Genomic DNA, 24,675 nt, shown 5'->3' on the forward strand with positions numbered 1-24,675 from the left:
ATGCTTGAGTTTTGGATGCTCAGCATGGAGCAGAATACTGAAGCCAACGTGCCTTTCAGAGACGTTTGCGGAGCCTTCCCTACAAGCCACTCAGATGAAACTGAAGAGAGCTCGGTTGGCAGATGATCTGAATGAGAAGATTGCTCAGAGGCCTGGCCCGATGGAACTGGTAGAAAAAAATATTCTCCCTGTAGACTCCAGCGTTAAAGAAGCGATTATAGGTAAGTAGGACAGCCACAGGTTGTATCTGTTACCATTCCAGTATTATAGAAAATAATAATTTAAGTCTTAAGAGTAATACTCACCACAGGAAGGCATACTCTTTCAGCTTCCGAGTCCTTAACTCTGTCACCCTTTAATTGAGGATAGTTGTGCTAAGTTCTTCTTATTCTTTGAAACTGTTAGAGCTGCACAGTTAGAGTACAATATTCCTCTCGAAAATACTTGTTTCTTAGTAAAAGCATCTTACCAGTTAATCATAGACACCTATGGCAGATGAATTCATGGCCACGTATGTTGATGTACACTGCTAACGTGTTGAACATGCCTTTTCACCTCTCACAAGGAGGAAGCTCTGTTGTGCACTCACTTTTATCAGATCTATATGGCTTTCATTGCATCAAAACCCCAGCAAGTACTTGGGTACTATGCAGTTAGGTTGTCCTGAAATCAGATCAGTTCCAGCAATTGTCTAATTCTGACACCAAAGCCTAGATTTTAACTAAAAAAGATTTTTTTTTGCATGTGTCTGTAAACATTTCAGCAGTTGGACAAGAGAATTATCCCCAAGCTTTGGAAGATTTTTCGTTTGACGAGGACAGCAGCGATGCTTTGTCACCAGATCAGCCAGCCAGCCAAGAATCCCAGGGTTCCACCGCCTCCCCGGGGGAGCCCAAAGCCAGTGACTCGCCCTCGCCAGTGACCCCCGGTGCTGCCACCTCGGCACAGGTACGGCCGGTGAGAACTCGGGCAAAGTCGCCTCAGCGCAGGGCCTGGAGCAGAGTCTCCTGTGAAATGAATACAGCTGGTGATGCAGGGTGGTGCCCGGAGCTCCCTTTGCTGCTGACTTTGCAGAGCAGCGTCCTGGCAGCGACGACGCTCCAGGAGGGGCAGTGGGGCAGTGTATTCCCTGCAGTGCAATATTTCTGTAGAGCATCTACAGCTTTCTCAAAAGTTGCTTAAAATGACAAGTCCACAGTTTTCTCCAGCTGCTACTGAATTTGTGTTCTAGAATTAAACTTAGCTAAGTAGTTGACATCAGCTCCGTTATCTCCAGTAAATATAAAAATAAGGTTTTGCCATGTAATTTAAATTTCTTTCATATAAAGTTCTGAATTTTTTTTGGTTTTTGGTGTTTTCTTGAATTATTTACGATATGGAACATAGATGAAATAGTCCAATGTGTGAGGATTTTGAAGAACAGTTTCTTCACAAAAGTGAAATTTGGAGTGGTTTAAAGTTTGAAGTGGTTTAATTCTCTACTGCTGAGAGAAAAATTGATTTTGAAAGAAACATACTTCTGTGTATTTAACAAGACTTGCAAAAATGAATTTTGAGAGAGAAAACTTCTTTAAACAGTTTGATTTGTGGTCTGAAATGGGCATTGCCAAAGTTTGGATGCTTCCCCTGAAAGCAGATATACTATCACAGAAAACCTGCTTTGATGAGGCGGTGTGTTTTACAGAATATCCATGTTTACGTTTCAATAATTTCCTTGTTGGAGATTTTTTTTTGTTTTCATCACAGTGTTATATATTGAATGATGTCTAAATGACTGCAGTTTAATAATATTGCAGTTTAGCAATACTGCATTTAGCTTCATGTTGTTGGTATCAAGATACCAAACAGGGTATAAACAGACATAGAAATTCCAAGAATTTTGTAATTTTGGTTTAATCAGCTAAAATGGTCTACATTTATTTGAGCTGTATTTTTTAAGTGGAAACTCTGAATTTGATGGAAATTCAGAAATTTTCAAATTTAAACTTAGTTAATTTTGCACAGATCTGTGCCTGGTAAAATAAACTTTGTAATCTTTATTTTTTTTTTAGCATAAACTATTTAATTTTGAAAGAATTTGCCAGTGTAGGAAAATTTGAACAATACATGGATTTTTATATCTATTTATTTATATCTATATCTTTTATATCTATATGTTATTTAGGGAAATGCATTTGTTTGTGTATTTAAAGTGTTTCTTACCCAAGCTAGGGCTCTGCACAGGGAACTGTGCTGCAGTCTGAATAATAGCTTCATATTACTTTCATAAATCCTAGTTATTTTAATGACCAGGAATCCTTTACAATTCCGTATTTCAGGATTATCAGGATCTGGAATTACTCTCGTTGCTGTTCTTATTGCTGCAGCAAGAGACAGAAAGCATTGCAGGGTTCATACTCGGAAGCAATGCTGCACAAATAGTAGTGGGCATCCCTTTTGTTTCGTTGTTCGCTAATGTGCAAATAAAGACATGAATTAGGTTTCATGTTGAGAAAATACAATTTGTGTTGAATGAGCTGAAAACAAACCACATGCAATTAGATCCCTACATAAAGAGTTCACTTCTTAATGGAGTTAAATAAAAATACTCCAAGCAGTGGTGCATGCCCAAAGCTGTTCAAGGAGGAAGCATGAGACAGGTGACGCGATTGCAGCAACAAAATAATAACAGCACTTGAAGCTGATTTGAAGAGCACTTAAATGGACCTGCAGGCTTCTGCTCACGAATTTCCTAACGTGGCACTGCCACTGCTGTGTACTTACATACAATGCAAAGCTGCTCCTCTGCAGAATAAACCGATCTGGCTTGTTCCTTTTGAAATAGAGAGCCCAGCGTGTCTCTTACAGGAGATGTGTGTGGGAAACTGCTCTTTCATTCTCTTAATTTCCTCTGACAAACATGTTACTTATCATTTACATGTTATGTTTTTAAACGTTATACTTGGCATCTAAGCTGACACTTGCAGTAAACTTGGAAAATCCGTTTTTCATATATCCTGTTTTCCTTTGCATTTTAACTTCACCTCTTAAGATCACTTGCATCATTTTAAGATGCAAGGAAAAGTTACTTGTTTTATGGCAAGGAGATTACTATGAAGTTCAATCAATATGAGTTTAAGAGATTATGTTTAGAAATACAGTAGCTCTTCTTTTTAAAGGGCCTTGTGTGGTCCTTGTACAGATGCTATAAAAGGTGACTAAGAAACATGTGAAGTTCTGCTGTTTATATAGGTGCAAGAAGCATCAGAATGATGAAAGGCAAAAGACTGCATGATAAATAAGCTGAAGTAGCAAACAATTTTTTTTTTGAAGGAACTTCATGAAAATAAATTTTAGGAACTAGTAAGTTCTTAAAGAACTGGTAATCCGGTAAATTCCTGGACAAGCTCCGGAAGTGTGGGATAGAGGAGTGGATGCTGAGGTGGATTAGGAACTGGCTGGATGGCAGGGCCCAGAGAGTGGTGATCAGCGGTGCAGAGTCTAGTTGGGGGCCTGTAGCTAGCGGGGTCCCCCAGGGGTCAGTCCTTGGTCCAGTCCTGTTCAATTTATTCATCAATGACCTGGATGAAGGCACAGAGTGCTCCCTCAGCAAGTTGCTGATGATACCAAACTGGGAGGAGTAGCCGATACCCCAGAGGGCTGTGCTGCCATCCAGAGGGACCTGGACACACTGGACAACTGGGCGGTGAAAAACCTCATGAAATTCAACAAGGCCAAGTGCAAGGTCCTGCACCTGGGAAGGAATAACCCCAGACACCAGTACAGGCTGGGGACCGACCTTCTGGAGAGCAGCTCTGCAGAGAAGGACCTGGGTGTCATGGTGGTCGACAAGTTGACCATGAGGCAGCAGTGTGCCCTTGTGGCCAAGAAGGCCAATGGGATCCTGGGGTGCGTTAAGAAGAGCAGGTCGAGGGAGGGGATCCTGCCCCTCTACTCAGCCCTGGTGAGGCCGCATCTGGAGTATTGTGTCCAGTTCTGGGCCCCACAGTACAAGAGGGATGTGGAGCTGCTGGAGAGAGTCCAGCCCAGGGCCACAAGGATGATCAGGGGCCTGGAACATCTGCCCTATGAGGAGAGGCTGAGGGAGCTGGGCCTGTTCAGCCTGGAGAAGAGAAGGCTGAGAGGGGACCTGAGCAGTGTCTACAAGTACCTCAAGGGAGGCAGTGAGGAGGATGGTGCTGGCCTCTTTTCCCTGGTGGCCACTGACAGAACTAGAGGAAATGGCCACAAACTGAAGCACCAAAAGTTCCACAGGAACTTAAGGAAAAATTTCTTGGCAGTGAGGGTGACAGAGCACTGGAACAGGCTGCCCAGAGAGGTTGTGGAGTCTCCTTCTCTGGAGATCTTCCAAACCCGCTTGGACACAGTCCTGTGCCACGTGCTCTAGGTGACCCTGCATGGGCAGGACTAGATCCCTAGAGGTCCCTTCCAACCTTAAGCATTCTATGATTCTATGAAATGACATTTTGATTCAAAGACCATTTAGTTTTTAATTCTGTTACTGCTATGACTAGAATAAGCCTTCATAACTTGATAGCAGCAGGGTGGACTGGGTTGGAACGCAGCCCCTTTTAAAGGATCTGTCCCTCGGAAGAGCCCCGCCAGCTGTTACGCAAATCACAGTGGAGTGGGGGGTATCCCAGGCTTTGCAGAGGGAGCACTTGGAAAGGTGCTGGCACCCCTCAAAGCGGACACAGGACGGGCATGTGTACAACATACCCAGCACCGCCTAGGCATGGCACACTAGGTCTTGCCATTGAGTGCAGTATCACCTGCTTTTCCCCTGGATAGCTGAGCTATATAGGTAGTTACTTGCTAATATATAAATAGTTTTTACTGTATATGCAACTGACTCTGTTTCAACAAAATAATTAAAAAAAAAAAAAAACCTAAATCCCAGACATATTACAGATCCTCCCTGCCTTTAAGAAAGGAGGGGAAAAGTCTGATCCACAAAGCAAGTTGTGTCCCAGGGATAAAGCGAAAATTGCCAGAGCTGGACAGAGGTAGACCTCAGAAAAGATTCTTCTGGTAGGAAACACCGTAAAGGAAAAGCAGCAACAAAAGCACTGCACAGTTCAGATCAGGCCGAGGCAAATGGGGTACATCGCTTTGTCAGTCGTTGACTGCAGGAGAAACAGCAAAACGGTCAACGAAAACAGCAAAGTGGAAATCACCATCACTGCAGTGTGAGCGAGTGGTGGGGCCAAGCGCCTGCCGCTTGGAAACTCCCACCCGGAAACAGAAAAGCGGCAGCACAGGAGACTGCGGGATGCACACAAGGGGTTCCAGACAACCTGACCCCGAGCGGCACCACCTTACTGAGGAACAGCGGAGCACATCAGTCTAATTAATTGCAATTAAATTATTAAAATTATTAACAATTAAATAATAATTAAAAACCTGAAAACATTGCTTAAGTACAAGTAAATGTCCCGATTAAAATCCAAGGTTTTGAAACATTCTGAAGAGAAAGGATATTGAATGAGGAGAGGGTGAGGGAATGTTGTTTAGATAACTTAATTGCTTTCTTAAGCAGTGGAAATGCAACTGGTCTCAGTCGTGATCATGAGCGAAAACGAGAAGGTGGAGACTAGCAGAGTTCTAGTTACTGCTGCTGAGAGAAGCAACTTTGGCATAGCCCATTCCTCTAAGTCGGCTTAATTGGCTTGACGAGAAGGTGTTTGCTTTCCCTTACATCAGGAGCAAAGGTACTTGGACAGCTGACAGTTACAGAGAATTTTTTAATCATAGAGGTTTTTTCTGAACCTTTTTTTTAATGATTTTTTTTTTTGTGAATGTAAAATGACTGTAAGTTGTTGTATTTTTCCACATGATTTTGTGAATCCTCAGGTGCTGGATGTTCTTAATAATTCTTTTTCCCCTTTTTTTTTAATACTAGTACCCATCTTTAACCTCTCCAGTTCCCGAATTCCTCAAAACTCCACCAGCGATCGAGCAGCACGTTCCACGGTCCACAACTGCAAGCACCCTAACTACAAATACCATCTCTGCGGCAAAACCCGGGCCAACGTTAGTAAAGGTAGGTGCCATAACAGCAACTCAAGACTGTTCTAAATCCTTTTCAATGCTCTGTTTAATGAAAAAATACATGAACAGCATTACAGTGTTTATAGCCAAGTAAATACTTTTATTAGTGTTCACATAAACGTACTGAGTGGGTGACTGAAAGCTCTGCCATGCTCTTCAAGATCAGCAGTAATAAGAACCACTTATTATTTTAAGAGCTGCATATAGTATATTTGACATGTTTTTAACCTGAAATATGCATTACATTAGTACTGAAGTTTAAAAAATGCACAGAGAAATAAGGGTATTTGTAGTACTGAGTTGGTATTTTCTATTGATAAAACTCAGTTTTTCTAATCTAGTTCTGTGTAGGGAATAACTTAATAGCAGAGATAAGTCTGTTCATAATCCACCTCTAACCAGCAGTTAAACAGCATTGCTTCTCTTTTACAGCTGTTTCTGGGTTCATTTACTCTATAATGGGAAAACACACACACACACACCTGCCTACGGTGAGGGAAGTTAAGTACGGGCTGTACGGGCTCCTTGTATTTGAAGCCCTCTCATAGCTCTTGTTGGCCAGCACCTGCAGGCCGTTTCTGATACACGTGTCCGTACGCACTGAAATCCCTGGAACTGTACCAGCTGGCTGGAAAAGGCAATGGCAAGTTGAGATACCCACCAAAACAGGCTGTGTGAGAAATGTACATTTACCAACACACACTTTGATACCTTTAATACCCTCTACACAGCTGCTTTCTTTTTTTTTTTTTTTTTTTTTTCACTTAAAATTACCTCAAGGAGGAGAATCTTATTGTATGTGTATGTGTAAAGATGGTGCTGATAGTTTGATAAGAGTACTTCTGTAATTTGCAGGACAAGTCATGACCTTCATCCAGACCAGTAAGTACTTCTGACTGGCAAATGTTGACAGACAGAGTTTAAAGTGCTAGCCTTTACATGTACAAAGTGCTAAGGGGCTTTGAACTTACTTGTTAAAAAAGAATGTCTCTTTGCAGTGACAGGCAGTGACCCGCAGAATCCCTTAGTTTCACTTTTGCCATCTATTAACAAAATACTCACAACTGTGATTTCTGATCACCTGTTCTTGTGCAGAGAGTAGGTGGAATGTGTTAACTTCCCAAGGATTTTGCAGGCCATTTTTTCGAGCAGTGTTGCAGGCACAGCTATATTCAGCGACATTATGTTATATCTTTTCTTCACAATATACTCCTATACATTTCATCTTTTATACTGTTTAACTGCATGTAAATGAGATGTCTGTTACATTTTTTTTTCCAACCTTTTCCATCCATAAATAGCAAAGCCACCCGAAGAATCCAAATGATAAACATCGGAGCAAGAAATGCAAAGAGCCCAAGCCACGGGTGAAAAAACTGAAGTATCATCAATATATTCCACCTGATCAGAAAGGTGAGAAGAATGAACCACAGATGGACTCCAACTATGCTCGTTTGCTACAGCAACAGCAGCTGTTCTTGCAGCTACAGATCCTGAGCCAACAGCAACAACACTACAACTATCAGACAATTCTGCCTGCACCACTGAAGTATGTAAGGCTTTGCTTAAGCTTTCTTGGAAAGTGTCCTTTAAGAATAGTATCTGTTAGGTGCACAAGCTCTGTGCTTTAGAAATACATGTGTTTCTCCCATACCATGAGAGCTGGAATCCATGAAAATGTAAATGGCAATATGCATCACTGTGGTATTATTTACATCATTTAACTACAGGAGGGGGTGAGGTTCTGCGCTTTTTGAAAGACTCCTAAAGCCTGATACAAGATTATAACTGGAGCTAGTTATTTTTAATTGGACGTGACAGTTGAACCTCCCACCTGCCAGATGCATTTTTTTTCAACTAGATGTATGTTTAAAACAAAGATTCATGCAAGAGGTGTAAAGTTTTGACACTGTTTTCACAGAAATATGATACAGACAGGCAGAGCAGAATAGGAACCTAAAGACGCTCACTTTCACGAAAAGACATACTGTTTTGGTGGGTTTTTTGTTTGTTTTGTTTTTGTTTGTTTTTATATTAGTTTCACAGACTGCATTTTTTCATATTTCAAAGGGGAAGAAACTGTCATTTTAAACTAGGTAAAATTTGTATATTATTTTTATTGTCCTACATCTCTAACATATGAGCACCTTATCAGTACTGCTCCTTAGTGCTTTTAAAAGAGAACTGTACTTTCAGATGTGTAGATACAAGCGTTCAGAGAAGTAAACCTTTGAAGAATTAACAGCAGCCTGTAGTAGACTGAGAAGTTGACTCTTGTCTGCAGAGTTTCATGCTCACCACCTGAAACCATCCTCCTTTTTCTAGAAGTACTCGGTGTTGCATGCCATAGTTAGACAATCCCAAATTCAGCAGCTTTTTAACAGGATTTTTAAACTGAGTTTTCTAAACTAAGTTATTCTTCTTCGGCAAAGGATGCTAGAAAAGTAAAAGACACCATCTGTGCTTATATTTATAATTACCATGTATGCTAACATTTGGACTGGAGATGCTTCTGCGTGCTTACCCACGCTTCTTATGTTCCATTTACTGACATTTCAGAAATGTTTTTGCCTAAATCAAGTGAACAAAGAAGAGAGCTGTTTTATGGTACCTACTGTCAATGGTGGCTATTTTTTGTTTGTTTTTAATCTTTTGTGATTATTTTGAGATCCTTATATGAAATACTTAGTATCTTCAGAGTAAACTGTCTTCAGATTAGTCCTTACTCAAATGGACTAGCACAGTGGGCATATGTATAGGGTAGATGCAGAGAGTTCAATATTGTGGTTTTTTTAACCAGTGAAACAGAAAGGTGTAACAGAAGAGTAAATAAAATATCAACATAGCATTCTCCTCATGTTCTTTTCCTCTATCCTGTTAAACTGAAAATATTTAATGCTGTTTTATGTTAAATATTATGTATTTCCCAAAAAATCATTAATTTGTAATAGACACTAGATTCAGAATTGCAGCTGCTTGAATTAAAGCATAATATATTTAGTACTGACGTTTTTATCTTTCTTCACTCAAAGGCCACTGAACGACAAGCAGAGCAGCAATGGGAATACACCACTGAGTACCCTGAACAACAGCACTCCAGCATCAGTCGCCAGCTCCCCCAGACAGAACAGCAACACTCCCAGCAGGAAACCAGGACCACTGCCCTCGAGCCTGGATGACCTGAAGGTAAAAATCAGAAGACTTTGTCCATCGGTTATCGGTTCTGCGCATTATTTGAAAATCAACACCGACTTTTATAGAAATTTCTTAAAATATCAATAACCATGTAAACACTGTTTAAGCTTTAAAAGTATTGCATATGATCCTTTTTTCCCTTAGAAAGAAGTTATCAGGAATTAATCCTGCCAGAAGTCTACTATAAATGAACCTGAAGCAACTTACGGGGTTTAGATTCAGATATTTCCCCAGCAGCTGAGCCATATGGTAAACTAGAGTGGAGGAGTAGAGACATCTAGTGACCAGCTAATTCCTACCTCCCTGCCTTTTTCAAGGGTGGTTGGGATTGTTGATTGGTTGGTTAGTTGTTCTTTTGTTGTTGTTTTCTGTTTGCCTTTTTTTAGTATAAATGTGGCAGGAATAAGAGTTTTCAGAAGATTAGATTCTCAAGACAGTAATGCAGTGTAGTCAGTTAAAGCTGAACACTGATTTTTTTATATAGAACAAGTACGTAATTTAAACTTCAGTGTTTGAAACCCTAAATACTTGAATTTACAACGATGAAAGACACTTGCTTATCCATTTTGGCATAACTGACTGGTATTCTCACTAATGTGGTAGCAGTAACGTAAGCAGTACTTGACGACCAGTTGGTAGCGTTTTTAACACCAACTCCCCCAAATGAGTTCAGATAAGAATTTAGGAATGGATTATTGAAAAATGGAGAAGTTGAGCGTGGCAATCTGTGCAATGCTCTGGAGGACCCAAGTCAACATGCTGGTTGGCAGGGTTGCTAATCAGATAGTCCCTCAGCAGAATGAGGAAAATGGGACAACAAGAACCTAATGAGAAACAAGGGAATTTGTTCCAAATTAGAAGCGTAATCTGGTTGAACTACAGGACTGAAATGAGCAGCATCTCCAGCAAACAGGAAGCTAATTGCCTGGAAGTCACTATTTACAGATACTCATTAGATAGTAGAATCTATGATCATCATTGTAAGGTGGTTATTAAACATGAAATTGCTGTGGATCTTAGAAATGTTTTACCCATTTGGATTTCTCTAAATCTCATTTCCAAATACTTTAAGATTCTATATGGGCAAAAGGATTGAGGTCACTCCACCTTTTAGATGGAGAAGTGTTTGTACCATAAATGTGGTCTCAGCACCATACAATTAGAGACGATGTAGGAATGCCATAGGTGGAAGCTGTTCATTTTGACTTTTTTTTTTTTATTGGTATTTTGAAGCATAGAATTAATTCTATACTCATCACTTTTTCACTTTGTCTGCAAGTTCATTGGAAAATCAGTAAAATTTTTCTTTCAGAAATCAGATTATTTGAGTACTTAAACTTCTAATGTTTGTGAAAGTAACCCAGATGACACACAGCTTTCACTGTTCAATCCCTACCCAGTGACAATTTGACAGGTTTATCAAATCATTCAACTGACCTGATAAATTTCTGATCAAAGAGATCTACGCATGAAGGACCTATGGTAGCCGAACAAACCGGTTCATCATGCTAAATGGCATTTATTCAGTGTTTTTAATCTCACTGCTACTGTCTTCTGCAGGGTTGTTTGAGAAGTTTTCAGAGTTTTCAGTCCAGAACTGGAAATACTTTGCCTATTTGAGTAGTCAGCATAAAACCACTACTGCTGTTGTGCAACCACTGAACACTGCTAAGTTTTTGGCTGTTCACCCAGTGAAAATAAATAGCAGGTCAGGAAAATGTGCGCATGAACATTGCTTGTACTCAGAACCCAGAGGTGTAATGTTTATGAATATGATGATAAATATTTTTTCGTGCTCAAATGTCTTTAAGCAGCATATGTTTATTTAAAAAAAAAAAAAAAAAGGTATTTCTGTGTGTGTGTGTGTGTTTACTAACATGCTTTTTTTTTTTTAATCTCAGGTAGCGGAGCTTAAAATGGAGTTGAAATTAAGGGGATTACCAGTGTCCGGAACAAAAACTGATCTCATTGAGCGTCTGAAACCCTACCAAGATCTTAATAACAACGGAGTCACTACTAGTAGCTCTGTTACAGTAACCACTTCTACTGGGGCCACATGTAGCACTGGGGAAGTGACTGTGGCGTTTCCTGTCACAACACTAACTAAAACAGCGGTTAATACTATGCCCAGCTTTCCTCCAGAAAAAACATCTACTGGACCTAGCACCAAAGCAGTGAATACTGAAAGCATTAGTTCCCCTTTGCCTATATCGCCCGCTCCTTCAGAGCAATCTAACCTAAGCACAGATGACACTAGCATGGCAGATACTTTCACGGAAATGATGACCATGATGTCACCATCCCAGTTCTTAAGTACTTCACCGCTAAGGGTGAATATGAACGATGACACACAGAACCGCAGCAGTGGAAGCATCTCAAGTATGGAGCTTGATGTAGCAGAAAAGGACCGCAAGCTTCAAGAAAAAGAGAAACAGATTGAAGAGCTCAAGAGAAAACTGGAACAAGAGCAAAAACTTGTGGAAGTATTGAAAATGCAACTTGAGGTTGAAAAACGGGGACAGCAGCAATTGTCTCAGACTTCTAGTAACCCAGCTGCTTTGGATCAGAAACAATTCAGTGCTGCTATCAAGGATGAAAAAGCTGTTGCTGACTGCTCTAGCACAAGTCAGTCTGTATCCGTGGCTAGTCAATCTTTAGGACAATCAGTATATACTAGTGGCCAGAATCCAGTTGCCAAAAAGGCAGTTGTTATCAAGCAGGAGATACCCGTGGCCAAAGCCGAAATGCAGAATGCCATTTCTCAGTTTTATGTTAATCCACAGAGACATCCACAAACTGCAGTTGTTGCCCAGCCTCCAGCTTTACTAGCCACCCAGGGAGCCACGCAGCTGCTCCTTCCGCTGTCTATCCAGGGACCGAATTCTACCACTTCAGTGCAGCTACCAGTTGGAAATATAAAGTTGCAGGTATGTTTGTTCATTTACCATCATGTAACAATAGCACAATATTTGCGTAAAGACAGGAAGATAAATGTGCTGCTTGAAAAATAACTGCTGAAAATCATGCTTGTTTCTGCTTTAGGCAAAAGAAGAGAAACTTAAAATACAGCCGTTTTATTCTCTCTTCTGCTCCTTGCTTTCTGCACACGTGTGGGTAGAGGCTTGGAGCTAGTGTGTGCACTGTCACAGCTGGGGTGGTTCATGAGGGGGTACAGTTCTGGTGGGGTGGCCTCGAGGTCCCCAGCATGAGAGCTGCCCCGTAGCACCGTGTAGGCAGGTGTTCAGCTCACTTGTTCCGAAACCTGCTGGAATTCTGGCAGGAAACCAGAAACATCCCACTCTGCTTTTTTACTTGGCTGCTATCACAAAAAGCTCTTTCACCTCAAGCCATCTTTCTTGAGGTTAGACATACGTCTTTCCTGCCAGCAGCCATTAAAAACTATGGACTATTATCTTTTTAAAACACATTCGGGAAAGCCTATCCTATTGCATCATTAGTTTTCTCAGTTTAATCAAACCCAATTCTTTAGGCCTTTCTTACTGGTTATGCTCTGCCTGTCTCTTTTCAGTGTTGTTGACTGGACTCGCCAGTTTGTCTTCATCTTTCTTAGGCTCTGTTGCCAGTATAAACATCACCTTTCAGCTGGGAACTCAGCACCAAGTGGAGTTAAAATATTCTTGTTTCCAGCACACAGTTCATCCTAACACCTCCCAGCATACATGCTATTGCTATTCTGCTTAATCTATACAACAGATTTTTATACTACTTATCTTGCTGTGATACAAATAACACAAATATTTTATCTTCATCCTTCAGGCTCAATCACAAGCTGGAGTACAGACCCCATCACAAATGCCTGCTTCTGTTCCCTCCTCTGGCCTGGGCCAGACAGCACCTCAGATTCATACTCCGCAGTCAAAACCAAATGCCACCACGCAGCATGCACTTGGTCAGACTCAACAAAGCAGGAAGGTTTGTGAATAGCAATAAGATTAATACTGCTTTATAGTCTAATCCTAGGTTGTGCTTTTAGAATCTTTTCTGGTTTGTGTCAAATACAAATGACCAAGTCGCTTAGCATCTCTGTACCACGGTTTTCTGTATGATAAAGCAGACTGGTAAAACCTTCTCTTTTCAGAATTGTAGCCCATTCAGGAACTTTCCTTTTGATCTGTAAGTACAGAGCGCTAAAGACCTTTTTTTCTAATCTTAATGGTACTCTTATAGCTCACACTTAACACATTCTTTCCCAAGCTTGGCACAAGTGGTACTCCAGACATTCCAGTCAATTGCTCGTATCTGCCACCAGCATGAAATGGAAGATCCTTATACGAAGTTCTGCACGGCTTTACCTTTTCTTTTGTAAAAGTTTCTTTTAGTTTTCCTACTGTCTGTGTTGATCTGATCCTTGTTTATAAAGAAAGCTAAGCGTTCAAGCTTGGATTCAGATGCTGAGGACAGCAGTATCCAGTGAGTTAAAATACCTGGGATGCTCCTCTTTCTGAGGAGTGCAGGGAATGATTTAGAGATAAATCTTCCTTTTCCTTTCTACCATAAATGATCAGCTCTGAAATTTCGTAGCCCAAAACATACAGCTAGAAGTGTTGACCCAGTGATGTTCATATAGTGGCTGATACCAACACATCAGCACCAGTGGTCACAGAGGAAGGGGCTTTCCTTTTTTTGAGCCTTATCTAGGCTGACCACTATTATTAGTAACTTGAAGGTCAATAACAAAATCTGTGTCCCCCATCATTCTCCACATATCGGCTAATAAAGGGGAACACAACTAAATAAGCATCCTCTCTCTGTTCAATTTCTTGGGCATTTAGGTCATCCTACAAAAATCTAACTGGCGTGTATCCAAAAGTGGAGTTCACCCAGATGGTCTTGAACTTGATGAGCTAATCTTACCTCGTTAACGTGACAAATCCCATTTAGAAATTTTCCAGTCATCCGGAAGATGTACTCCTAATAGAAACGTGCAGTTTGCTTTCTTTGCTGTCAAGAACTTCTTTGAAATGACTGCAACGGTTACTCAAGGATGGTCATCTCTAGTCTTCCCTCTTGTTTGGATCAGTTGTCGTGGAGACCATGCCAGGTAGCTCCCTGCAGACTTCTGTCTGCATCTCCTGGAACGTGGAGCCAAGTAGCTGCCTGCCTTTCCGGGCTGTTCTTCTCACACCCCTAGTGCCATCTTTTACACAGGAAACCAGACAGCGTGACTGCACTATTGTTACATTAGAATGTAAAATGCTGTTGTAATGTACAGTCACTTGCATTCTGCATTCGCCTGTCTGCTGTTTGTTTTCATGAGCCTTTAGATAGTTCAGGAGGTAGGTTGAGCAAGTTGCATATTCCTAACTCTTGTTAGGAAAAATGTTGTCCTCTTTGCATGATTTGACTTCTTTCAACAAAACCACAGGATACCCAGGCCAAGGCAGTCCTAGTGCCTGGCCTTCCTTGTTTGTCAGGGAGGAGGCCAAATACCTGCTCCACATGAGACCTTAGATACTTAAACCTGTTCAGCAGCAGTTAAAAATGCCCTCATTCATAGCAAGGGGGTAAGTAGATTGACCTGTTTATTTAGTGGGGTTTTTTGGGGGATGGAGGGTCTTGTCTCAGGCTCATTGTTTCCATTGTAGGCCTTGACCCTGGAGAACCCCTTACTTCTCCCTTGCAGAGACTGCATAGCAAAATGGCTCGGTAAAGATGCCCTTGAAGGTAGCAGCGTCCATGGCCCTCCAGTTGAGAACAGTGCTGAAATCCTCTAATGTCTTAACTAAGGTCTCTCCAGGGCCATCCAGCTCAGCAGTTGAGAGCTACAAATTACAACAGTTTGTAACTGTTGCATTTTACAGCAGTTGCCTCCGTGATCCAGGTCTCTAACAAACTCTACTAAACCCTCTCACAGCAGTCTCAGCACTCACAGCTCTCCAGAGTTAGAAGATGTTAGGATTAGGCAGCATAGGACAAGTGTGACTGCGTGTGCAATCCTATTGTATGGGCCCAGCAATCAGTCTGTTGCATTCACTGCCTACTAGGCCGGGAAATGATGCATATACTATTAGTGTTTCATTGGATTATATTCTCTCTTGATTCCTAGAAAATTGGAGGAATACATTTTAACGTAGCACTGATGGGTGAAAGTATGTCACAGCATAAAGGTTCTTTCAGGGTTGTAGTTCTAGAATTCAGATTTATCTACAGGTAGGGAAAAAAACAGGACCTAACCTTTCCTTAGAGGGATTTGGGAAACAAATGTAGTTTGTATTGTATTTTAGGAAAAAAAGTCTTAAACTTCATTAATGACATTTAATTAAAATTATTAAGGCTAGATAAAAATATTGACTAATATTAATATTAATCCACTACAGGTTTTTCCATCTACGACATCAAATACTGTATTTCCCTATCAAACTACACCAGTTACGACACCTGCTCAATCTTTTATTAATAAAGCACCAAACTCTAATGTTTGCACTGGTAGTAACCAGGCTCCACCTGTGCAGAATGGACCTGCTCCTCCTAGCAAGGTAGGATTAGCCCAACAGTACTCCATAAAATTCAGTTTTGTATTATTTTTCTTAAATAGAGTTACTATGTGCATACTGCGGTTCACTCAAAGGAGAGGAATGCTCTGTAGATTTCAGTAATGCATGTATGAGAAAGAAGAAACTAACAATAGTATAAATAATCAAAAAGATATTTGTGCATAGGTAGACTGGTAGGACAAACAGGATAACGTGTAGAGCTCAGTAGACTGGAGTCTCAGTTTGGTTAATACTTTGTTGTTTCGCGCAGCCTGGCTCTCCGTCTCAAGCCCAGCCCTATGTTGTTCAACAGCCCCTCTTCAACAACACAGTTTCCAAGACAAAAGATCCCCCCCGCTATGAAGAGGCCATAAAACAGACCCGCAATGTTCAAACATCTCACCGTGAGGTAATTACTTTCTGCTATTTAGCCTGTTAAGAACAACTTCATTTTTTTTTTCAGAATTACCAAAGCTCTTTTTCAGTGTAGCTTCTTGTTTGTCTCAAGGTTTATAACTTATTCTGTTAATGTTTTCTTAACTGTGTTTAGCTTAGAGCCTCCTCTTTTATCTTCTGTTGATTTAAAATATAGTCAAATACATGGAAATTTATCTTGCATTATCCAGTTGGCAATATATAATATTGGGACAACCATGACATTGCTACTTTAACATGAACAAGCCTTATCTTTAAGGCTTTATGATACTTAAATTTCAGAGTTGCAGAGAAAGATATGTTGAAGTTGTTCAGATTGTATGTATTTTTGCACAAGACTACAGAAAAAGTCTCTACAACTTTCCCAGACTGTTTTGGAAAGGATGGATTTTTCTTAAGCTCAAGTCTTAATATGTCTGAACTGTACAGATGAAGAGTTAATAAACACTTTTTCTTCCCCCACTCCCCACTTAAAGAGTAAAAGAATATGAAAGAATATAGAACTACACACTATAAAGAAACAACCTAAACAATTCATCTTACCTAAGTGGATACTTACAGCCTGTCCCTGATAGAAAGCAGTTCAGGGTTAACTCCTGTAGTCCTGCTGTTGTCCCAGATCTACCTGCTTAATAAATAAATAAATGATGATAACGTCGGCAGTTTTCCTCTTAGCCCTAGTTTTCTGCATCTCCCCGAGGTTTCCTTCACAAAATCTTTGTCTTGCTTTTGGTACTTCTTCCTGTTACTTTGTACGGAAAGCAAGCACAAGGATTACAAGTGCCTCTTCAGACTCTTCCTCTGTTTTCTAGGTTGACAAATTCACATTAAAAAAAATTAACTTTTGATTATAAGTTACTATTCATGTATACTTAGCATTGCAGAAATTAGGATTAATAAGCTTAGAAAAAATATTATATGAAAAAGAATAACCAGCTCCTCCACTTTTCCCCATATACCACAGATTTCCAGCGCACACAGTCAGCAAATGGACGACCTTTTTGACATCCTCATCAAGAGTGGAGGTAAGCAAGTCACTTGAAGTCTGTGGTAATGAAAACTATATACAGTAATCAAAGGAGTGAAGGGACAGAAGAGGATGTGGAAGCTATCCAGTTTGGATGACAGCAGTATTTCTGAAAGCTAGTTAATTATTTCCTGAAAAAAAAACATATGCCAACATGTATTCCAAAAGAAATACAGTCCCCCTGCTTTGGAAGTCCTCAGCTAGTAAACTAATCTGGGCACATTTCTGCAGGAATTCAAACAGCACGTGATTAAAATAGAACTTTAGTTTAGCGCAGGCGTATTTTTTTCATCATATAAATGTAGGAATATATTATCAGCTGTAACCGTCAATTACTGGAAAGAGGTACTGAGAACTAATGAATTACAAAGGTTTGTCAGTTAAAATGAAGGTGCTATCAGAAAGGAACCTGAGTACATAAAATATTTGAAAAAGTGGCTTTGCAGTAGGAGGTGTTCAGGCATACCTAAAGGCTGTGAAACAAAGGATGTACAAAACATTAGTGTGCTTATTTAAAAAGTTTTCTTTAAACCTTTCATTATTAAACCCATTTGATCTTAAAGATAACAGCAGCTTCATATTTGCCAAGATGCCACAAGTTGCAAAAACTTTCTTCCGTCATTTTTAGAAAGGAAATAGATAAATGCAAGGGCTCTGAATACTACAATAAAAAAAAAATGTTATTAATGTGCATTAGGAAAGTGAGTCACTTCTTGTTCAAATGCTTTGTGTTTATTAGGCAACATTTGAAATAGATGCTGTTATAGAAATTTTTTAAATGTATTATTTTGCTTGGCAGAGTGCTGTAGATTTCTGCCAGCAGAAACACCACCTGTGCAGGAGGATTTACATGCATCTTGTCTGTCAAAATGTTGCAGACCTAATCTAATTTTTGGACCCTGTTTACATATAAGAATTAACTGGATCTTATCTTTATTTTCTTTTACTGTTTCTACCATTAGCTTAGATGAACCTTCTTGATTAAAGAGTAGTTTTAGACTCATGAGTCAGTAATAAAAACACACTAATTAAATAAATTCTCTCAGACTTTAATTTATTAATTTGGGGATAGTACTAAATGGAGAGTGGAATTGAAAATTCCTCAAATGGTGAGGGGTGTTGGTTCTGTAGTAAGTCAGAAACTACAGACATGAAGAAGGTAAGGCTAACATTTAGGAAAAGGTTCCCTTTTTCACTGATACAAATACTCTAATTAGAGTATTGCTGGAAAAAAAATTGGGGAATGTAGATGGCAGCATTGTTGATGATGCAGTTGATCTGATGTATGTACTGTTTGTATTGTCAGATCAGCAAAATGATCTGTATTCCATTGAGTTTACTGTGGATGCATCTTATCCACAGTAAACTGAGGCACATGAGAAAGGGTTAGGGGTCTTAAACCTGAGGGCATATGTCATATATTAATTCTTTTTTTTTTTAATACAGAGATTTCCCTTCCAATAAAGGAGGAACCATCTCCGATTGCTAAAATGAGACCAGTAACAGCCAACATCACTACCATGCCAGTGAATACAGTGATATCCCGCCCACCACCACAAATCCAAATGGCGCCTCCCATGTCCTTAGAATCAACAACCAACTTGTTAATAAGTTTGGAAAACCAACTTGATGCTCTCTTGGATGGAACTTTACCTTCAGGTAATGAAACCCCTCAACTGACAAGCAGTAATGAGGACAGAGAGTCGTTTTCTTTAATTGAGGACCTTCAGAATGACCTGCTTAATCACTCCAGCATTTTAGATCACTCTCATTCACCCATGGAAACCTCTGACCCGCAGTTTACCACTAATAATTCTTGTCTGTCTCTCGACCTTCCTGACACAAATTTAGACAACATGGAATGGTTAGACATTACGATGCCCAGCTCTTCATCTGGACTCACTCCTCTCAGTTCTGCTGCCCCCAGTGTGTTTTCCACTGACTTTCTAGATCCACAAGACCTGCAGTTGCACTGGGATTAAGCTATAGCAAATGAAAACCCAACCTGCAAATCTGTTTACAGCATAGGTCCATTCTTAAACAAATCTGGTTGCAGTTGAGAAAAATTAACAGGAATGTTTGGAAGAACAAATGCTTGAAGCTAATTCCTATCAATTCCAAGTTTACAATGAATTACCTTATGCTTTTTATGCTCCTATTATTAATGCAGATCAGGACCCTCTGAAAGCTGTATTTCACAAATCAAAGGATGATTGTACTTATTGATTAGAGGTACCCCAAGGAAAATGCATCACAGATGTATAAGAAAGAAATAGTATTACTGACATAGCAATGTTTAAACAGATGACACAGCATGGCTAATCTTAGATAAGAAAAATACGTGAGACTTCAACTGTCTGTATTGGCACAGTGAGCAGCTGTCGTTGGGGGGAGGTGAGATATCACTGCACTTCGTTGTTCCTGTGGATAGCCTGAGCCAGGTTCAAAATATTGTGAGGGCAAAGGCAAGTAGAAGCACTGGCTGGTTCAGTGAAATTTCATGTATCTACTCTCTTAATTTGTTCAAGTTGTTTTATATTTTGGTTTTGTCATTTTTTTAAAACTCTTCTCCCGTTCTTTAATTCTGAGAGAAGAATTTAACTACATCTGATGGAATATTAAGTGTAACTGCAAGAAATCCACTGCAGCTAGGCCAGGTAATATCGAGAACACTGAATTTTCTATAGCAGTGCTCTGGATTCAATAGCTGGGGTTTAATGTGTATATCAGAGTTATTTGTATACTCTTTCAACTTTGTATAGCTTATTTTTGTGAACAGAGGGGAACAGTGGTCTTTAAAAAATCGAGAAGTTACAATATTGGAAATAATAAATACCTATATTAATTTGTGCTTGAGGATACTATTAGACTATTGAATCCAGGATGTCAGCATATTAAAATATTTTGTGGAAGCAGAAAAATACAATTAACTCTGCTGTGCATTCTGATCTTGCAAACATCTATGCAAGAATAGTCCCAAAGATCTCAAGAAAAGATCTTTGTAGGACCAGGCCCAGAGTTGCAAGGGACAGTACTGACAGCGCAAGCATAATTTGTTAACGAGTACTGTAGCTGTTGAACAGCTTTGTCTACCACTACTCAATACTAGGGAAGCTAAACAGAAGTTGCTCAGTAGGAACCCTAAATAGCCCTTACTGGAAACAATAAAAGGTAAATGAGCAATATTAGCATACACTGTTCAGTGATAAGGCAGCCTATTAACATCTGAAACAGATAACAGCAAAAATCAAATTCTTACCTCCCAGCACAGCATTTAAAAGTAATATTTAATGTTCTTTTCAGTGGCTATTATGAAAGTAATCAGAAAAAATAACAAAAAAATAAAATGAGTGAAATATTGAAATTTTATAGTTGCCTATCAGATGATAGTGGCAGATACTGCCATGAATAATGTACACTGATAATCAGACATAAAATAGGCATTAGTCCCATTAGGGAACATCTAAATAAAGATAAAAGGAAATAATTTCCTATCTCTTTCACAACGCAAATATGGTATTTTTTTCTGATCTGAAAACTGATCTCGTTTCAAAACTCCTTTCCTACCACCAGCCTTCAAGACTCGTGTTGTAGGAAATACTGGAAAAATGTTATAAAGCTGTTGTCTAATTCTTGGAATAAAGATCTGCATCAAAGATACAGTGAGAACAAAATAGCTGTTAGCAACCAGTTTCACTTTAAACAAATACAATGTCAAACTATATTTTAAATACTTTTGCCAGAAAAACAAGTTGTGGAATTATTTGAAAGTTTAGTGTCTCCAGACTAGCACAGTCTATTTAGTAATATCACACACCCAATCCATTGACTTCAGGTAAAATACCAGGTTATGTCATAGATTCCAGGCTTGAACTGGCATTACACATTTTCATCATACCAGTTAGCAGTATTCTAAATCATTAGATCTCTTCAGTAGATTGATAGGCTGGGATTTGCTTTAATCTAAAATTAGACACAAGAAACCCTCTATCACAGTTGTCACAACAGTGGATGAAGTTGAAAGACAGACTTCCTAATCCCTTCTTGCTGTGCCTGCAGTACTTGAATATGATAAAGTATACGGACAGCCTGCCTCTAATTATGATGCTATAGGATTGTTCAATAATGCTGAACAAATACATTCAACTTAGCATTCCTTTTGAACGTATTTTCTTGGGCACGAGTGCTCTGCGATACAAAGTGCTCAAGTGTTATTAAAATGTCTTTCAGAGATAAATTTCTTGTTTTAATAGGAAGAACTCTGGATGAAATATCTAGTATTCTACAGTACTGTCAGTTTATTGCATGTAATAACCAGTCATATCTGGGTGTGATGTGTGGCATACAATGTGATAGCACATTGAAGAAAACAGTAACAAGATTGCCCCTTTTTGACCCTGCCTTCTGATTAGAGAGGCAAATAAACTAATTGCTTGAGGACAAACGAGCCTAGAGCAACTGTGCTGTCATATTCGATGTGCATGTAAATATAGCTTAAAACTGGCAGAGTCATCTTGCTACAAAACTATCCTCATTGGCAGTGTATAGAATGTAACTAATCCATAGGAATCTATGTTCAGAAATAAATCCAAACAGTTGAGATGTGTTGTTACCAGTACAGTATAGCTTTCTACCCTAATTCTATTTGCAAAATAATAATTAAAAAAAAGACAAACAATAAGGGATCATTTTAGTTTCTAAAGTACAGCTATTCTAGTGTAGATGTGTGATTATTTTTTGTACATTTCAGAATTATGTGTATTAAAGCCTTATATATAATGGTTTGCTTTAGACTTCGTTCCGAAATGCGATATTTTTGCCATAGTTATATATGCCTGTTATGGCAGAAATAGATTTTGCTTTTGTGTGTGCATGTTTTACATGATAATTTTTGTAACACAAATACAACACATCTTTGAAATTTAACAAAGGCTGTACAGTTTCACTGTGCAGAATTGAATATTTCTCATTATGAGAGCAGTCGAAAAGGAATGCACTGGCACAAAATTTTCCATGTAATGGCTGCAGTATGCTAACAGAACACATATCCTATCATAGTGCTGTTAGTAAATGCTTATAAAGTAATTAAAAATACCATTTTTATCAGAATGAGAGTCAAAAGTTGGTGTTTACACCTCAACACATGGAGAAAGCTCAGACATGAAATTTTACAGGGTTAATGTTAATGAAGAGTTGCACCCTACATTTAATACAGAAACTGTATTTATTATGCACTTTTAGTGCCATTCAGCATTAGTTAAGTTTACAGGCAAAATTTTTATTTAACATTATAATTTTATTTTCTGAGAAAGTTGCTAAATTTATGACAATGATTAATTATTTAAGGCAGTTATTCTCTACACAAATTCAAGGTCTAATCCAACCATGTGGACTTGTAGAATTAGGCCTTTAAAAAGCTGAGGCAACAGCTTTTAGAAATAATCACTACTTAATACTGATTTGTTTCAAGGTATTTCTAAATTCATCAGCAGGAGTCATCCCTCAAGGAAGGAGGTTATCCAAAGAGAAGTTTTGATATTAAACTTCCTTATGCTACATAATCTCAAACATTTAGATGCCTGGAAAGTGTAGTCACCGTAACTGAAAACCAAGCACAAGCTGTTGAACTGCTTCCAAGGCAGAGGAAATGCAATCACAAAACACATGTAACTGGAAGGGCATTATGTAATCAACACACATAAGTGAGACTCGTTGATGTATACAATTATTAGTAGAATGGCATCTTTAGCGTGTTTTAAATTTAAGCAAAGTCTATTAAAACTGGAAAAAAAAATCTTCCGCTTATCTCAAATAAACCTTGTGTTGGAACATTTTACATTATGGTCTATTAAATTGTGTTTAGATGACTTTTAGACCGTACAAGTTTTCAAGCTTTTTTTTTTTTTTTTTTTTTTTTTTTTTTTTTTAAGTATGAGATATATGTAATGGAGTTGCATATAACATATACACAGCCAATAAAGAATATCCATTAAAACCTGAACCTGAAATAATCTCAGATATTTTTATACCAGTTTGCTAGGAGTAAAGTGCAAAAAAGAGACACCTACATCCTTCTGTAGTGTCTGATACTGAACATAACACTTTTTTAAAAGCACATGAATGCATTTTTAGAAATCTAGCCAAAAAGTCATTATAGCTGAGAACAAAATCACTAAAAAGCAGGGAATAGTTACCTAGTATATCATTACACTATTTTTATAAAGAATACAGTTCATATAGTCAAAAAGACAGCCTAAAGTATAGTAATACAAAGACAAGAACCAAAGCATTGCCATTTATATTGCCAAAGGAGGCACTTTGTATTTTGAAGCATAGGAAAGTGAATCCCCCAAAATATTATCCATAATTTTTTAAAGGATGTAGATATTTTCAAAGCTGTTTTTGATGTTAAACAGTACAGGTTGTTTTTGTTGTTTGAGAAGTTTGTATTAAGTAATAGCACAGGCTTTATTCCAGATGGGACTTTTCTCCACTGTACTGCTTGCAGTAGCAATGACGCTAACCCTGGGAGGTGTTGCTCCTCTTCTTTCCATAGTCGTAATTATGTCTTAGCATCTCATTTTGTGAAAAGAAGAAGAGAGATACCTCTCTCGGGCCCTCTTCATTTAAGCACCACTTTACTAAATACAAATTATGGCAATCAGGGCGTTATGTATTGCCTTTCTATAAGAAACCATGATGCCTTTGTATTTGCTGTTTGCACCCCTAAAATCAATTCCATATGTTTGAATGCCATATGTTTTGCACATTGTACTGTATATATGTAATGCATACTGTATTTTTATATGTGTAGTACATTTATCAAATATTTTGTACATAGTGGCAATATTGTAGCTACTGAGGAAATGTTTGATATTTCAGCATTTTTGCTAAGTGTCTCAATAAAAAAAGGAAAACTGTGCTCATTTGTCTGTGCCTACTAATTAAAAAGGGAAATACCATTATTAATAATCAACAAAAATTCTGACTATGAACGATGCTTCTGATCATCTCCCTTGCAAAAAAGGAATGAGAATGTAATCTGGATTTAGACCACCTGCAAAAGAATGATGGTTTGTCCTAGGAACTGTAGCCAAAGTACATAAAAATAAAGAATATTCTTTATGAACACTTGATCAAGTGTAAATTTTCAATTTGAAAATTTCAAATTCAAAATGAATTCAATTTGAAAATTTACACTTAATCAAGTGTTTATAAAGAATATTCTTTATTGAAAATTTACACTTGATTTAGCCTAGAGATATTTAAGTATGCTTTCATTTTAAAAGAAGAAAACCTTTAACTTTCTGCTAGTTTTATTTGAGTTTTCCAATATTAATTACATTTTTAAGCAATACTAGTATTGTGGGTCAGTATTTCTGCTCGTGGATGAAAAAAGTACTAATTCCTTTTCTGTTTTATGCTTATTCTGAGGAAAATGTCGGATAAGAGCCATCAGACAGATATCCTGAT

At 38.6% G+C, this 24,675-nt stretch overlaps 1 protein-coding gene across 3 annotated transcripts in view; it reads left to right on the forward strand.

Annotated features, from left to right (window-relative positions):
- MRTFB (myocardin related transcription factor B) overlaps positions 1–20,186 on the forward strand; it is a 50,127-nt gene extending 29,941 nt beyond the window's left edge. For 2 of the 3 annotated variants that reach the window (XM_088524582.1, XM_088524583.1), the window contains exons 5-15: positions 60–221; positions 764–948; positions 5,903–6,043; positions 7,353–7,600; positions 9,084–9,237; positions 11,148–12,173; positions 13,024–13,179; positions 15,585–15,743; positions 16,012–16,149; positions 17,140–17,200; positions 18,649–20,186. In XM_088524582.1, the coding sequence (XP_088380708.1) occupies positions 60–221; positions 764–948; positions 5,903–6,043; positions 7,353–7,600; positions 9,084–9,237; positions 11,148–12,173; positions 13,024–13,179; positions 15,585–15,743; positions 16,012–16,149; positions 17,140–17,200; positions 18,649–19,184 (2,966 nt within the window). In that variant the 3' untranslated portion in view covers positions 19,185–20,186. The remainder of the gene's footprint in view (positions 1–59; positions 222–763; positions 949–5,902; positions 6,044–7,352; positions 7,601–9,083; positions 9,238–11,147; positions 12,174–13,023; positions 13,180–15,584; positions 15,744–16,011; positions 16,150–17,139; positions 17,201–18,648) is intronic. The other variant, XM_088524584.1, reaches the window with a different exon arrangement.
- Positions 20,187–24,675: the final 4,489 nt, after the last annotated feature.

The sequence above is a fragment of the Tinamus guttatus genome, unplaced genomic scaffold (genome assembly GCF_059628265.1).
Source record: "Tinamus guttatus ecotype Peru unplaced genomic scaffold, ASM5962826v1 Tinamus_guttatus_pri_ptg000212l, whole genome shotgun sequence".
In the NCBI taxonomy this organism is placed as follows: Eukaryota; Metazoa; Chordata; class Aves; order Tinamiformes; family Tinamidae; genus Tinamus; species Tinamus guttatus.